An 18,070-nucleotide genomic window follows, 5' to 3' on the forward strand; every position below is an offset into this window, starting at 1 on the left:
TTGGACCGGTGGAAATTTGTTCTTTGGTCTGATGAGTCCAAATTTGAGATTTTTGGTTCCAACCACCATGTCTTTGTGAGATGCAGAGTAGGTGAACGGATGATCTTCGCAAGTCTGGTTCCCACCGTGAAGCATGGAGGAGATGTGATGGTGCTTTGCTGGTGACACTGATTTATTTAGAATTCAAGGCACACTTAACCAGCATGGCTACCACAGCATTCTGCAGCGATACGCCATCTCATCTGGTTTGCACTTAGTGGGACTATCATTTGTTTTTCAACAGGACAATGACCCAAAACACATATGCAGGCTGTGTAAGAGCTATTTGACCAAGAAGAAGGATGATGGAGTACTGCATCAGATGACCTGGCCTCCACAATCACCCGACCTCAACCCAATTGAGATGGTTTGGGATGAGTTGGACCGCAGAGTGAAGGAACAGCAGACAACAAGTGCTCAGCATATGTGGGAACCCTTCAAGGCGGTTGGAAAAGCATTCCAGGTGAAGCTGGTTGAGAGGATGCCAAGAGTGTGCAAAGATGTCAGAGGCAAAGGGTGGCTATTTGAAGAATTTCAAATACAAAATATATTTAGATTTGTTTAACACTTTTTGGTTATTACAAGATTCCATGTGTTATTTCATAGATTTGATGCCTTCACTATTATTCAACCAAGTAGAAAATAGTAAAAAATAAAGAAAAATGTACGTACACTACCGCTCACTTAGAAATGTCCTTATTGTTGAAAGAAAAGCAAATTTTTTGTCCATTAAAATAACATCAAATTGATCAGAAATACAGTGTAGATAGTCATTTACAACATTAACTATTGTAGCTGGAAACGGCAGATTTTTTATGGAATTTCTACATAGGCGTACAGAGGCCCATTATCAGCAACCATCACACCTGTGTTCCAATCGCACGTTGTGTTAGCTAATCCAAGTATAATTTCAAAAAGGCTAATTGATCATTAGAAACCCTTTTGCAATTATGTTAGCACAGCTGAAAACTGTTGTGCTCATTAAATAATCATTAAATCTGGCCTTCTTTAGACTAGTTGAGTATCTGGAGCATCAGCATTTGTGGGTTCGATTACAGGCTTAAAATGGCCAGAAACAAAGCACTTTCTTCTGAAACTTGAAGGCCATTCCATGCAAGAAATTGCCACTACTCCCTTCACAGAACAGCGCAAACTGGCCCTAACAGGAATAGAAAGAGGAGTGGGAGGCAACGGTGCATAACTCAGCAAGAGTACAAGTACATTAGTGTCTAGTTTGAGAAACAGATGCCTCGTAAATCCTCAACTGGCAGCTTCATTAAATAGTACCCGCAAAACACCAGTCTCAACGTCAACAGTGAAGAGGCAACTCCGGGGTGCTGACCTTCTAGACAAAGTTGCAAAGAAAAAGCCATATCTCAGACTGGCCAATAATAAGATAAGATTAAGATGGGCAAAAGAACACAGACACTGGACAGACAAATCTAAGTTTGAGGTGTTCGGATCACGAAGAACATTCGTGAAACGCAGAAAAAATGAAAAGATGCTGGAGGAGTGCTTGACGCCATCTGTCAAGCATGGTGGAGGCAATGTGATGTTCTGGGGGTGCTAAAGTTGGAAATTTGTACAGGGTAAAATAGCCTTCCTTCTTCAAGACCCATCACTCCATTTTGCAACGACATGCCATACCCTGTGGACACCGCTTAATTGGAGCCAATTTCCTCCTACAACAGGACAATGACCCAAAGCACAGCTCCAAACTATGCAATAACTACTTAGGGAAGAAGCAGTCAGCTGGTATTCTGTCTATAATGGAGTGGCCAGCACAGTTACCTGATCTCAACCTTATTGAGCTGTTGTGGAAGAAGCTTGACCGTATGATAAGTAAGAAGTGCCCATCAAGCCAATCCAACTTGTGGGAAGTGCTTCAGGAAGCATGGGGGGAAATTTCTTCAGATTACTTCAACAAATTGACAAATAGATTGCCAAAGGTCTGCAAGGCTGCAATTGCAGCAAATGGACGATTCTTTGACAAAAGCAAAGTTTGAAGGACACAATTATTATTTCAATTAAAAATCATTATTTATAACCTTGTCAATGTCTTGCCTATATTTCCTATTAATTTTGCAACTCATTTCATGTATGTTTTCATGGAAAAGGACATTTGTGACCCCAAACTTTTGAACAGTAGTTTATAACTTCGCAAAAAAAGTAACATCCTCACTGTCAACTGCGTTTTTTCCCCAGAAAACTTAACATGTATAAATATTTGTATAAACATAACACGATTCATCAACTGAGACATAAACTGAACAAGTTCCACAGACATGTGACTAACAGAAATGGAATGTGTCCCTGAAGAAAGGGGGGGTCAAAATAAAAAATTACAGTCAGTATCTGGTGTGGCCACCAGCTGCATTTAGTACTGCAGTGCATCTCTTCCTCATGGACTGCACCAGATTTGCCAGTTCTTGCTGTGAGATGTTACCCCACTCTTTCACCAAGGCACCTGCAAGTTCCCAGACATTTCTGGGTCCCAGACATGCTGAATGGGATTGAGATCCAGGCTCGTCGCTGGCCATGGCAGAACACTGACATTCCTGTCTTGCAGGAAATCACGCACAGAATGAGCAGTATGGCTGGTGACATGCTGGAGGGTCATGTCAGGATGAGCCTGCAGGAAGGGTACCACATGAGGATGTCTTCCCTGTAACGCACAGCGTTGAGATTGCCTGCAATGACAAGCTCAGTCCCATGATGCTGTGACACACCACCCCAGACCATGACAGACCCTCCACCTTTGGAAAGTATTCAAATCCCTTGACTTTTTCCAAATTTTTTGTTAGGTTACAGCCTTATTCTAAAATGCATTAAATAGTTTTTTTTACCCTCATCAAATCGACACACAATACTCCATAATGACAATGCAAAAACAGGTTTAGAATTATTTTCTAATTTATATATATTTTTTAAACTGAAATATCACATTGACATAAGTATTCCGACCCTTTACTCAGTACTATGTTGAAGCACCTTTGGCAGCGATTACAGCCTTTTGTCTTCTTGGGCATGACGCTACAAGCTTGGCACACCTGTATTTGGGGAGTTTCTACCATTCTTCTCTGCAGATCCTCTCAAGCCCTGTCAGGTTGGATGGGGTGCGTTGCTGCACAGCTATTTTCAGGTCTCTCCAGAGATGTTAGATCGGGCTCTGGCTGGGCCACTCAAGGACATTCAGACACTTGTCCCGAAGCCACTTCTGCATTGTCTTGGCTGTGTGCTTAGGGTCGTTGTCCTGTTGGAAGGTGAACCTTCGCCCCAGTCTGAGTTCCTGAGCGCTCTGAAGCAGGTTTTCATCAAGGATCTCTCTGTACTTTCCTCCGCTCATCTTTGCCTCGATCCTGACTAGTCTCCCAGTCCCTGCTGCTGAAAAACATCCCCACAGCATGATGCTGCTACCACCATGCTTCACTGTAGGGATGGTGCCAGGTTTCCTCCACTGTGACACTTGGCAATTAAGTCAAGCAGTTCAATCTTGATTTCATCAGACCAGAGAATCTTGTTTCTCGTGGTCAGAGAATTTTTAGGTGCCTTTTGGCAAACTCCAAGCAGGCTGTCATGTGCATTTTACTGAGGAGTGGCTTATGTCTGGCCACTCTACCATAAAGCCTGATTAGTGGAGTGCTGCAGAGATGGTTGTCCTTCTGGAAGGTTCTCCCATCTCCACAGATAAACTTTATAGCTCTGTCAGAGTGACCATTGGGTTCTTGTTCACCTCCCTGGAAGAGTCTTGGTGGTTCCAAACTTGTTCCATTTAAGAATGATGGGGGACCACTGTGTTCATGGGGACCTTCAATGCTGCAGAAAGGCTTTGGTACCCTTCCCCAGATCTGTGCCTTGACACAATCCTGTCTCGGAGCTCTACAAACAATTCCTTTGACCTCATGGTTTGGTTTTTGCTCTGACATGCAGTCAACTGTGGGACCTTATATAAAACTGGTGTGTGACTTTCCAAATCATGTCCAATCAATTGAATTTACCACAGGTGGACTCCAATCAAAACTGTTTTTTTTTTGTGATTATGGGGTATTGTGTGTAGATTGCTGAGAATTTGTATGTATTTAATCAATTTTAGAATAAGGCTGTAACGTAACAACATTTTGAAAAAGTCAAGTGGTCTGAATACTTTCCGTGTGAGCTACAAAAGTATTGGGACAATGACATTTGTTGTCGTTTTGGCTCTGTACTCCAGCACTTTGAAATTAAAATGATACAATGCCAATGAGGTTCAAGTGCAGGCTGTTAGCTTTAATTTGAGGGTATTTACATCCACAGCGGGTGAAACTTGTCTGTAACTTTCTCACTCATCATTATTCACGATTCATTCAGGACTATCTGTAATCATGGTAGCATCCACATTAATGTAGAAGTGTTGAGACATATTCTAAATCAACTTTTGACTACTTTAATACACAAGTGAATTTGCCCCAATACTTTTGGTCCCCTAAAATGAGTGGACTATGTAAAAAATAAAGTGCTCTAATTTCTAAACAGCTCACCCAATGTGTATGTAAATACCCTTAAATTAAAGGTGACAGTCTGCCATTTAACCTCAGTCATTTTATTATTCCAAAGTGCTGGAGTAGAGCCAAAACAACTAAAAATGTGTCACTGGCACAATAAAGTACAACAATTTCTAAGATTTTACTGAGATAAGGGTCAAATAAGGAAATCAGTCAATTGAAATAAATGAGCCTCTAATCTATGGATTTCACATGACTGGGAATACAGTAGGGATGTAAACAAATGTGCACACAATTTGAGAGAAATAAGCTTTTGGTGCATATGGAACATTTCTGGGATCTTTTATTTCAGCTCATGAAACATGGGACCAACACTTTACATGTTGCGTTTATATTTTTATTTATATCTCATAATATAATTTAAAAGTATGCAGTACGGTGTCTGTAATAGAATAAACGTGGAAAAACTAATGTAGACATTAATAAATGCATTTCTACAGCCAAAATATTTTTTACAAACAGTGGGGAGTGCCAAGATGGAGGCACAGTGGCTTCAACACAGCGCCTCCGATCAGTCATCTAGTGTATATATAAATATTTGCAAAGGAAGGCTTGGTAAGACTAAGCTCATAACAGAGGTCCAGTACCTTGATGATGTTGGCCATATGCTCCGCTCCTCTCCAGGTCAGATTGCAGCCTGTGAAATCCACTGTCTTTATAGATGGAGAGTACTTCACACTCTGGCAGATAGCTGAACATTAGAAAACACCAAATCAGACAAAAAAGATAATGTGGTCATAACTTGCACACAAGAACACATTTTCCCACTACGTCTCACTCACCTTCTAACCCCTCGTCTGCTATAGGACAATGAGCCAAAGAGAGATTTTCCAAAGAGACACTTTTGGCTAAACCCTGGAATAACAACAAACTAGCATTAGTGGGTGCCTTGCAGAACCTTAAGTTGGTTCAGGTGAATCTTCCTCTGCAACTTGCTACCTTGGTAAGAGTGATAAGGTCTCTCTCTCTAAATGGAAGACCATGGAGTTGGAGGGTCTTGAGGTTTGGTGAAGCTGTCAGACACTCCCTGAGTGCTTTACACAGTTTGAACGTCATCTCCTTGGAGCGGATGGCTGGAATCTTCTTCCTATTGCCAGCCCTGTACCTTTCTGAGAAAGGTCATGAGAAGAGACCGTACAAGGAATAAGGATAGGTTATAAAGCAAGGGGCTCCTACTTCAAGTTGTTTAGCCAACTTGATGTTTACCTGGCTCTCCGATGCCGAGACCACTTTGGTAGCAGCTTCTGACTGCAACATGTTGTAGCTGTTTATTGATGGTCAGAGAGTTGAGTATGGGTGTCCAGTCTGTCAGTTTGAGCCGATCCCCGTTAAAGTCAAGCATCCCTTGACTCAGGTTTGCCTTGACTGCTGGCAATGGGACTGAGTCCTGCATAGCGCATGCATAATCATAATATGCCTCGAAGTCTTGGGCACCTCTGCGCCGAATTTGGACTGTGTCCAACATTTCCAATCTAGTGGCAGAAAAAACAGAGTTAACTTAAAGGACGCAATATGGAGGTTTAGGAACTTGTCTGCGTCAAATTGTGGCTTGAATGTTTATTTAATATCATATAAATAATATGAATAAATTGTATTTAATGGAAAGTAGCTATATAAATCCTTAGTTTTAGGCAAACATAGCTAATACTTTTGAAAATGCCTAGTCTGATTAATCAGGCTTTAATACACAATAAATGGGTATATATAGCCTTATACTAATGCCTGAAAAATATTTTAAGATGTTCCTTATAAGCCCGAATGTTGAGTAAAATTATATTTAAACTTAATCTACCGGTTGTCTGTGCGGTTTGTCCATCAGCTGCTTGAAATTTGAGACAAAATATCCACAGGAAAGTATTGTTTACTCAACTTTTTAGAGAGCTGGTAGGTATATGGTTCAGTTCAGCACAGGGGAAAAGTTAGTTTTATATTGGATATTCGGTTTGCTCCTCAATAGCTATTGAATCAACCATACCATGACATAGCCCTTGATCATGACTAGGGTTGCACATTTTGGGGACTATTCAGAGGTGGAAACTTTCCGTGGGAATTAACAGGAATATATATGGGAATTGACGGAAATATATGCAAATTAAAATGAATACCATTTAAATGTAGATGTTTTTTGCATTGGATTTATTTTATTTTTTTATTTCACCTTTATTTAACCAGGTAGGCAAGTTGAGAACAAGTTCTCATTTACAATTGCGACCTGGCCAAGATAAAGCAAAGCAGTTCGACACATACAACGACACAGAGTTACACATGGGGTAAAACAAACACACAGTCAATAATACAGTATAAACAAGTCTATATACGATGTGAGCAAATGAGGTGAGATAAGGGAGGTAAAGGCAAAAAGGCCATGGTGGCAAAGTAAATACAATATAGCAAGTAAAACACTGGAATGGTAGATTTGCAATGGGAGAATGTGCAAAGTAGAAATAAAAATAATGGGGTGCAAAGGAGCAAAATAAATAAATAAATTAAATACAGTAGGGAAAGAGGTAGTTGTTTGGGCTAAATTATAGGTGGGCTATGTACAGGTGCAGTAATCTGTGAGCTGCTCTGACAGTTGGTGCTTAAAGCTAGTGAGGGAGATAAGTGTTTCCAGTTTCAGAGATTTTTGTAGTTCGTTCCAGTCATTGGCAGCAGAGAACTGGAAGGAGAGGCGGCCAAAGAAAGAATTGGTTTTGGGGGTGACTAGAGAGATATACCTGCTGGAGCGTGTGCTACAGGTGGGAGATGCAATGGTGACCAGCGAGCTGAGATAAGGGGGGACTTTACGTAGCAGGGTCTTGTAGATGACATGGAGCCAGTGGGTTTGGCGACGAGTATGAAGCGAGGGCCAGCCAACGAGAGCGTACAGGTCGCAATGGTGAGTAGTATATGGGGCTTTGGTGACAAAACGGATTGCACTGTGATAGACTGCATCCAATTTGTTGAGTAGGGAGGCTATTTTGTAAATGACATCGCCAAAGTCGAGGATTGGTAGGATGGTCAGTTTTACAAGGGTATGTTTGGCAGCATGAGTGAAGGATGCTTTGTTGCGAAATAGGAAGCCAATTCTAGATTTAACTTTGGATTGGAGATGTTTGATATGGGTCTGGAAGGAGAGTTTACAGTCTAACCAGACACCTAAGTATTTGTAGTTGTCCACGTATTCTAAGTCAGAGCCGTCCAGAGTAGTAATGTTGGACAGGCGGGTAGGGACAGGTAGCGATTGGTTGAAGAGCATGCATTTAGTTTTACTTGTATTTAAGAGCAATTGGAGGCCACGGAAGGAGAGTTGTATGGCATTGAAGCTTGTCTGGAGGGTTGTTAACACAGTGTCCAAAGAAGGGCCAGAAGTATACAGAATGGTGTCATCTGCGTAGAGGTGGATCAGAGACTCACCAGCAGCAAGAGCGACCTCATTGATGTATACAGAGAAGAGAGTCGGTCCAAGAATTGAACCCTGTGGCACCCCAATAGAGACTGCCAGAGGTCCGGACAGCAGACCCTCCGATTTGACACACTGAACTCTATCAGAGAAGTAGTTGGTGAACCAGGCGAGGCAATCATTTGAGAAACCAAGGCTGTCGAGTCTGCCGATGAGGATGTGGTGATTGACAGAGTCGAAAGCCTTGGCCAGATCAATGAATACGGCTGCACAGTAATGTTTCTTATCGATGGCGGTTAAGATATCATTTAGGACCTTGAGCGTGGCTGAGGTGCACCCATGACCAGCTCTGAAACCAGATTGCATAGCAGAGAAGGTATGGTGAGATTCGAAATGGTCGGTAATCTGTTTGTTGACTTGGCTTTCGAAGACCTTAGAAAGGCATGGTAGGATAGATATAGGTCTGTAGCAGTTTGGGTCAAGAGTGTCACCCCCTTTGAAGAGGGGGATGACCGCAGCTGCTTTCCAATCTTTGGGAATCTCAGACGACACGAAAGAGAGGTTGAACAGACTAGTAATAGGAGTGGCAACAATTTTGGCAGATAATTTTAGAAAGAAAGGGTCGAGATTGTCTAGCCCGGCTGATTTGTAGGGGTCCAGATTTTGCAGCTCATTCAGAACATCAGCTGAGCAGATTTGGGAGAAGGAGAAATGGGGAAGGCTTGGGCGAGTTGTTGTGGGGGGTGCAGTGCTGTTGACCGGGGTAGGAGTAGCCAGGTGGAAAGCATGGCCAGCCGTAGAAAAATGCTTATTGAAATTCTCAATTATGGTGGATTTATCAGTGGTGACAGTGTTTCCTATCTTCAGTGCAGTGGGCAGCTGGGAGGAGGTGTTCTTATTCTCCATGGACTTTACAGTGTCCCAGAACTTTTTTGAGTTAGTGTTGCAGGAAGCAAATTTCTGCTTGAAAAAGCTAGCCTTGGCTTTTCTAACTGCCTGTGTATAATGGTTTCTAGCTTCCCTGAACAGCTGCATATCACGGGGGCTGTTCGATGCTAATGCAGAACGCCATAGGATGTTTTTGTGTTGGTTAAGGGCAGTCAGGTCTGGGGAGAACCAAGGGCTATATCTGTTCCTGGTTCTACATTTCTTGAATGGGGCATGTTTATTTAAGATGGTTAGGAAGGCATTTAAAAAAAATATCCAGGCATCCTCTACTGACGGGATGAGATCAATATCCTTCCAGGATACCCCGGCCAGGTCGATTAGAAAGGCCTGCTCGCTGAAGTGTTTCAGGGAGCGTTTTACAGTGATGAGTGGAGGTCGTTTGACCGCTGACCCATTACGGATGCAGACAATGAGGCAGTGATCGCTATATATTTACCATATATACAGTGCCTTGCGAAAGTATTCGGCCCCCTTGAACTTTGCGACCTTTTGCCACATAAGTAGACATAATTGCAAATTATTAAATCCTTCCAATAAAAAAAAAATACATAATTTAGTTACAAATTGAACTTTAATTAAATGAGTTGACTCTTCACATGGGATGATTTCACTCAACAACAAAAAGGAATATTGAATGATCCATCACATCTCCCAAAAACATTTTCAACATACATCTGTAAAATGAGTCTAGAAACTAAAGCTTTGGTTGTCTTCCTCTCAGGCTTCCATGTCTTCTCCTTGGACCTCAATGTCCACCTCTTGAACATCAGACTCTGAGGCCTCATCTTCACTGTCACTTTCCAACCTTGTTGAGGATGGCTCGTTGTCAGGCTCAAAAAGCCTAAAATTTGCCCGGATGGACACCAATTTTTCAACCCTTGTATTGGTCAGCCTGTTGCGTGCTTTGGTGTGCGTGTTCCCAAACAAGGACCAGTTGCACTCTGGGGCAGCTGATGTTGGTGGGATTTGGAGGATGATTGAGGCAACGGGAAAGAGCCTCAGATCCACAAAGTCCCTTCCACCAGGTGGCCGATGAGATATGTTGGCACGACTGCCATATTGGCATATATACATGGTAATGATGACACCATAGGCCTTGTTGATCAGGATGCTCTTGCCAGCATACTTGGGGTCCAACATGTATGGGCTTCAGGCAGAAGTATTCACATCTTTTGATGTATTTCAGAACTGCAGTTTCCTCTGCTTGGAGCAACAGTGAAGTGGGCAGGGCAGTACGTATTTCTCCTCTTACATCTGCAAGCAGAGTCTGAACATCAGACAGGATGGCATTGTCTCCCTCAATCCGTGCAATGGCTACTGCTATACGTTTCAGGAGTTTCAGGCTGCTTACCACTCTCTCCCAAAATACATCATCCAGGAGTATCCTCTTCATGGGGCTGTACATATCGGCAGACTGTGATATGGCCATTTCTTGGAGAGACTCCTTCCCCTCCAGGAGACTATCAAAACATGATCACAACACCACCCCAATGGGTGTTGCTGGGCAGCTTCAATGTGGTGCTCTTATTCTTCTCACTTTGCTTGGTGAGGTAGATTGCTGCTGTAACTTGATGACCCTTCACATACGTAACCATTTCCTTGGCTCTCCTTGAGGAGCAGATTCAATGCATGTGCAGCACAGCCAATGGGTTTGATGTGAGGGTAGGACTCCTCCACTTTAGACCAAGCAGCCTTCATGTTCACAGCATTGTCTGTCACCAGTGCAAATACCTTCTGTGATCCAAGGTCATTGATGACTGCCTTCAGCTCATCTGCAATGTAGAGACTGGTGTGTATGTTGTCCCTTGCGCCTGTGCTCTTGTAGAATACTGATTGAGGGGTGATGATGTAGTTAATTATTCCTTGCCCACGAACATTCGACCACCCATGAAAGATGATTGCAATACAGTCTGCTTTCGCTATGATTCGCTTGACTTTCACTTGAACTCTGCATCCAGCAAATGAGTAGATAAAGCATGTCTGGTTGGAGGGGTGTATGCTGGGTGAAGAACATTCGGAAATCTCTTCCAATACACATTGCCTGTGAGTATCAGAGGTGAACCAGTTGCATACACAGCTCGAGCAAGACATTCATCAGCATTTCTCTGACTACGTTCCTCCATTGAGTCAAACAAACTTCGGATTCCAGGAGAACAATGAGCTCTTGCTATCAATAAGGTGTCTGATTTATCATTCTCACCTCGAATAGAACTAGAGGGACTTTTGTCAGACGTTGCTTGTTGTGAGCGCTGATGGAACTTTATGCACTTGGCCAGATGATTCTGTATCTTTGTTGCATTCTTCCCATATGATTTGGCACATTATTTGCAAATGTACACAGCTTTTCCTTCTACATTAGCTGCAGTGAAATGTCTCCATACATCAGATAGTGCCCATGTCATTTTCATGTAAAGATTAGAAAAAAATACCATATACAATTCCATGTACAGATAAATAGTTAAACAGTTAGATTAAACCATTCCTTTGTAAGATACATGTTTTAAGATGAAACATGTATGGAAACAGGTGAATTAACACTACTCAGTTAGCAGGCTCAAGCAAGTTAAAACACACATGGTAGCAATAACTAACTAGCAGAAATTGTTAAGTTAGAAATGATTTAAACACACTTTGCTGTAGGCTACTAATTACAAGTTAACAAAAAAATGATGTATGTCACATAAAATATAGTCACCCCACCCAGCATTGTAATCAAGACTTACCAGTAAGCATGTAGTCCCTGTCTCAGACAGTGTAGTAATGTGATGGAAGAGTGCACTGCACATGTGATGGTAGAACGCACTGTGCATGCAGAGGGTTGCAATTCCATTGAATTGAGGATAGTTTAACTAAAATATGCCACCAGACCTAGAATTGCCTTATTTTAATCCCACAAAAAAAGGTTCACTGTTATAAGCTAACTCTTTTGATGAATTTAAACAGAATTCCAGGGCTTAACTTCCCTTGGAAAATGTCTGCAAAAATTCTGGAAATTTACTGGGAAATTTCCGACCCTCTGCAACCCTTATCATGACTCTCAGTTCCATTATATTACACATACTGTAAGAGTCATCGGACGAAGGCGTTTTCTGTAGGGGGGGGGGGGGGGAAGCATAATATCAGCTAGATATTATTATTTTTTAACTAAAATGTTAAATTGATACACACATTTAGAGTTAATGTTCCCACATGGCCATATTGCAGCTCTTTATGGAAACCAGACGGAAGACAGAGTGGACTGACTACCTGTACTAATTAGCATTCTGCGTCTCAGAACACCTGTGTATGAACGGAGGATAGACGCAACAAACAAGTTGTCACTGAAAAATACTGTCGGCTGCAACTGTCTTAAAACCGTGTAAAGGAAATATGTATTTTGCATTTGTGAAATTCTTTTGATGTGATATGAAAGCAGAGGGATTTCTGTTTCTAGAACCGTACCGCAATTGATAATCAATTCACTTTTAGGTGGAGTAGTTGGCTGTTTTGGCTTCCAGAGCCAATTCGCCCTTTAAAACAGAACATGTAAGGTCCTTGGTCTAAGGAGTAATGTTAAGCTTCTTTAGTCCAATATTATGCTAGCCATGATAATTAGGAGGGTGGAAACAATTGACACTGTGTGAATTTATATATTTCAATGTTTTTTTCGGATTTCAATCTTTAAAAAAAAAAATGTGGATTGTTCTCCATCCTCCCCTTGATTGAGAATATACCATTTTCATTGTCATGGAATGCTTGGTTCAATAGCTATTGATGAGAAAGACCCGAATTATCCAATATAAAATTAACTGAACCATATACCAGCTCTCTAAAAAACTTTGGGTAAACAATACTTTCCTGTGGATATTTTGTATAAAATTTTGAGCAGTTGAAGGTAGAGGTCGACCGATTATGATTTTTCAACTCCGATGCCGATTATTGGAGAACCAAAAACCCTGATACCAATTAATCGTCCGATTTCTTTTTTGTTGTTGTAATAATGACAATTACAACAATACTGAATGAACACTTATTTTAACTCAATATAATACATCAATAAAAATCTATTTAGCCTCAAATAAATAAGGAAACTTAGTTGTAACATAATAACACGCAGGAATACGAGCCTTAGGTCATTAATATGGTCGAATCCGGAAACTATCATTACGAAAACAAAACGTTTATTATTTCAGTGAAATACGGAACCATTCCGTATTTTATCTAATGGGTGGCATCCCTAAGTCTAAATATTGCTGTTACATTGTACAACCTTCAATGTTATGTCATAATTACGTAAAATTCTGGCAAATTAGTTCGCAACGAGCCAGGTGGCCCAAACTGCTGCATATACCCTGACTCTGTTGCAAGAGAAGTGAAACAATTGACCCAGTTAAAATAAATTCATGTTAGCAGGCAATATTAACTAAATATGCAGGTTTAAAAATATATACTTGTGTATTGATTTTAAGAAAGGCATTGATGTTTATGGTTAGGTACACGTTGGAGCAATGACAGTCCTTTAATATCATCAACCATGTGTAGTTAACTAGTGATTATGATTGATTGATTGTTTTTTATAAGATAAGTTTAATGCTAGCTAGCAACTTACCTTGGCTTCTTACTGCATTCGCGTAACAGGCAGGCTCCTCGTGGAGTGCAATGAGAGGCAGGTGATTAGAGCGTTGGACTAGTTGGCAAGATAGGTGGCAAGATTGAATGCCCGAGCTGACAAGGTAAAAATCTGTCGTTCTGCCCCTGAACAAGGCAGTTAACCCACCGTTCCTAGGCCGTCATTGAAAATAAGAATGTGTTCTTAACTTCTTGGTGACGAGGGGCAGTTTTGAGTAGCTTGGATGAATAAGGTGCCCAGAGTAAAATGCCTGCTACTTTGTTCCAGATGCTAATATATGCATATTATTAGTATTGGATAGAAAACACTCTGAAGTTTCTAAAACTGTTTGAATGATGTCTGTGAGTATAACAGAACTCATATGGCAGGTGAAAACCCGAGACAAATCCAACCAGGAAGTGGGACATCTGAGGTTTGTAGTTTCATTTAAGTGATTGCCTATCCAATATGCTGTGTCTATGGGGGCAGATTGCACTTCCCAAGGCTTCCAGGAGATGTCAACAGTCTGTAGAAAGTTGTTTGAGGCTTCTATTGTGGAAGGGGGTCGAATAAGAGCTGTTTCAACAAGTGGACTAGGCTGTGGCCAATCAGTAGTTTACTGCGCGGCCACGCAGGTACGCCGTTCCTTCTTTTTCCTCTGTAATGAATACGCTATTGTCCGGTTGGAATATTATTGAAGATTTATTATAAAAAGTCCCTAAGGATTGATTATAAACATCATTTGACATGTTTCTACAAACTGTAATGGAACTCTTTTGACTTTTCGTCTGGATTTTGCACTCGCGCATTGTGCCTTTGGAATAGTGAATTAAACGCGCAAACAAAACGGAGGTATTTGGACATAAATATGGACGTAATCGAACAAAACAAACATTTATTGTGGAAGTGGGAGTCCTGGGAGTGCATTCCGACGAAGATCAGCAAAGGTAAGTGAAGATTTATAATGCTATTTATGACTTTTGTTGACTCCATAACTTGGCAGGTATGGCTTGCTTTTGTGGCTGAACGCTGTTCTCAGATTATTGAATATTGTGCTTTTGCCGTAAAGCTTTTTTGAAATCTGACACAGCGGTTGCATTAAGAACAAGTTTATCTTTAATTCTATGCAAAACATGTATCTTTCATCAAAGTTTATGATGAGTATTTCATGTGGCTCTCTGCAATTTCTCAGGATGTTTTGGAGGCATTTCTGAACATGGCACCAATGTAAACTGAGGTTTTTGGATATAAATATGAACTTGATCGAACTAAACATACATGTATTGTGTAACATTGAGTCCTGGGAGTGTCATCTGATGAAGATCGTCAAAGGTTAGTGATTAATTTGATCTATATTTCTGCTTTTTGTGACACCTCTCTTTGGTTGGAAAATGGCTGAATGCTTTCTGTGACTAGTTGCTGACCTAACATAATGATATGCTCTGCTTTCGACGAAAGGCCTTTTGAAATCGGACACTGTGGTTGGATTAACGAGAAGTGTATCTTTAAAATGGTGTAAAATACTTGTGTGGTTGAGGAATTTTAATTATGAGATTTCTGTTGTTTTGAATTTGGCACCCTGCACTTTCACTGGCTGTTGGCGAGGTGGGACGCTAGCGTCCCAAACGATCCCAGAGAGGTTAGCTGACTTGCCAAGTTAAATAAAGGTGTAAATCGGACAAATCGGTGTCCACATTTTTTTTTTTTTATGTTATGAAAACTTGAAAATCGGCCCTAATTAAATCGGCCATTCCGATTAATCGGTCGACCTCTAGTTGAAGGACAACCCACACAGAAAACCGGAAGAGTAAGTTTATATTTAATTTTATTCAACATTTTGGCTTGTAAGGACATTTTAGTAGCACTAAAAACTAAAAGAGAATTGCTACTTTATTTAACAACTTTATAAAGATAAAGAATATTATAAGGTGGAGCACATTAAGAAATGGTTGGTGCTTAAGTAAATTAATGTCAAGAACATTAGCCTACTGGTAAAAAATATACAATTAAAATGTTTAACAAATAAATTATTATTTTGATTGTATATTATTGTTTATTTACCAGTGCTATTGTTCAAGGATACAATTTTGAAATGTAATGTTTAAGAAAAGTCACTGTATTTTTGTTGTGTTGCACAAACAAATTGCACTGTAAAGGAAAAACAATCGATTGTGTATCCATAAAACCAGGGTCCAGTCTACTCACTAGTCCGTAGAAAACAAATCAGATGAGTTAGAAAGTGTTGCTAGACTTTTACTGTGGCCAAACAGCTTAAAATGGAGTGCCTGGACACTATACAGTACAAATATAGCACTGTACAGAAAAAAATACAATTATTTGTGCCGGTGTTAAAGTATATGGGGAGTACTTAGTAGGGTTTGTACAATCTATATATGGTGTCCTTTCATGGGGCTCTGATTAATACAGTGTTGCTGGCCTTTTACTACACCCATTGCAATGGCCACAATGCAAATCACTGTATAGGCATTGCATAATGACTTAGAGAGAGAAAAACATACAATTTGTGCCAATATAAAAGTGGGGTGGGGAGTAATCAGTAGGGTCTGTGGAATCTGTATATGGTGTCATTTCATAGGGCATCTATATATGGTTAAACTATGTGATATTTCACTGTCTGCTTTTGTATTTAATCTAGATCATGCATTCTATTGTACTAGGTACTAATTCATAGATTTTCAGATGTGTTTTCTTGCTTGATCAAGTGACATTTGCAATTATTCTTGAAATAGAAGCCATGTGTGTGTGCCAACGATTTACACGGATGATGGCATGATGGCGAAACGTTTGTGTTTTGTTTTCATTTATGCACTCTTGCACTGATTTTTTTGGGAACCATTATGTTTTAGTAAACATCTTTATTTTGCATTCAAGCCTCAGTTTTGGATTTATTCCTTTTTTTCTACAGTGTGCAGTCTCCATCTCTTCCAGCATCTATATAGGGTGTCATTTCATGTACACACAATCTATTATTTTTCCTTCACAGTGCTATATTTGTACAGTATAGTGTTCAGGCACCCTATTTTAAGCTGTTTGACCACAGTAAAAGTCCAGCAACAATCTGTATTATTCAGAACCCCATGAAATTACACCATATATAGATTCTACAGACCCTACTGAGTACTCCCCACCACACTTTTACATCAGCACCCAGAATAGTTTTTGCTCTATAAACCAATAGGTATTCCATAAACAGTGATTCGCATTGGGGGCATTTAATTTACCTTTGAAAATGTTTTAAACCCCAAATTTAATGCAAATGTCACTTAAATATGAACAAATATGAATAATTGTTAATGTGTAGACAATTATGTTTCATATATCATGAATACAGGTTATTGGCACCTTTCTACAATTACCTGGGGCCTTGTATTGTGAATTTTTTAATGTTGCTGATGTAGCTATAGCTAATTAACTTGCAAGTGGGGAAACTGGCTAATAATTTAGCTAGTTAGTAAAAAAAATGTAAATACATCAACCTTGGCTAGCAACACACTGTAGAGTACAAAAGTTGGTGGTAGCTGACTACGTTAACGTTAAAACACTGATAGCATTTGGGAATAAGCTTCAGATGGATGAGATGCCATCCAACGTTCCTACTAGTCGCTAGCCATTACAGCTTGCTAATGCTAGCTAACGTTAGTTAGCTGCAGAGTACATAGTGAACAGTTAGCCAGAAATGGCCCCAGTTAAACCACAAGCTATCATTAATAAACATACATTCACTTTCAATTGTTGTAATGTCTTATGATTATAAAGTTAGCTACCAAGATACACAACATGCAACCGCTCACCTGTCAGTTGCTATAGGAGTTATTGTTTCCTTGGTTTCCTAACCGCGCCAACAGTCAAAACTGTGCAAACCCACCTCTGTTCCGCCAGCAAGAATAACGGCTATGGTACATAAGCAAGACATAGCAAGAATAAGCCCGTGACCTCGGCGATTTTCTTTCGAAATAAAAGTCCCGCAAAGAAGATGGTAAAAAATAATAAAAAATGGTCGAAATTCGTAACATTTTATGTTGAAATGTTAGCAGACTTAGAATGTTGTTTAACAATAGGAAAAAATGAATACATTTAATCGCTTTTATAGCACAAATTATATTATAACATTGACATTGTTGTTAACAGCATTAAAAGTAATGATTATTATACTGAAAAACATAAACAGAACATGTAAAGTGTTGGTCCCATGAGCTGAAATAAAAGATCCCAGAAATCTTCCATATGCACAAAAAGCTTATTTCTCTCAACTTTGTCACACAACACAATGCCACAAACGTCTCAAGTTTTGAGTGTGCGCAATTGACATTCTGACTGCAGGAATGCCCAACAGAACTGTTGCCAGGTAATTGCATTTTCATTGTCATGTGAAATCCATATATTAGGGCATAATTTATTTAAATTGACAGATTTTTCTATGAACTGTACTGGAGGGTTTGAAAGAATCTTTATGGACGTATTTTGAGGTTTTGGGTCTCTATAGTCAGCTCGTGATGATACTGGAAAAAAAACATTTTAGGTACTTTTCCAAGACTAGATGTGAAAGAATAA

General features: G+C 40.2%; 1 protein-coding gene across 2 annotated transcripts in view; it reads right to left on the reverse strand.

Moving 5' to 3' along the window:
• Nucleotides 1–17,414, reverse strand: part of LOC139411939 (centrosomal protein 78) — a 32,799-nt gene extending 15,385 nt beyond the window's left edge. For both annotated transcript variants that reach the window (XM_071158704.1, XM_071158703.1), the window contains exons 1-5: nucleotides 17,311–17,414; nucleotides 5,787–6,052; nucleotides 5,520–5,689; nucleotides 5,363–5,435; nucleotides 5,168–5,271 (exon numbers count right to left, since the gene is read on the reverse strand). In XM_071158704.1, the coding sequence (XP_071014805.1) occupies nucleotides 5,168–5,271; nucleotides 5,363–5,435; nucleotides 5,520–5,689; nucleotides 5,787–6,045 (606 nt within the window). In that variant the 5' untranslated portion in view covers nucleotides 6,046–6,052; nucleotides 17,311–17,414. The remainder of the gene's footprint in view (nucleotides 1–5,167; nucleotides 5,272–5,362; nucleotides 5,436–5,519; nucleotides 5,690–5,786; nucleotides 6,053–17,310) is intronic.
• Nucleotides 17,415–18,070: the final 656 nt, after the last annotated feature.

This window comes from Oncorhynchus clarkii, chromosome 6, assembly GCF_045791955.1.
Source record: "Oncorhynchus clarkii lewisi isolate Uvic-CL-2024 chromosome 6, UVic_Ocla_1.0, whole genome shotgun sequence".
NCBI classification, from domain to species: domain Eukaryota; kingdom Metazoa; phylum Chordata; class Actinopteri; order Salmoniformes; family Salmonidae; genus Oncorhynchus; species Oncorhynchus clarkii.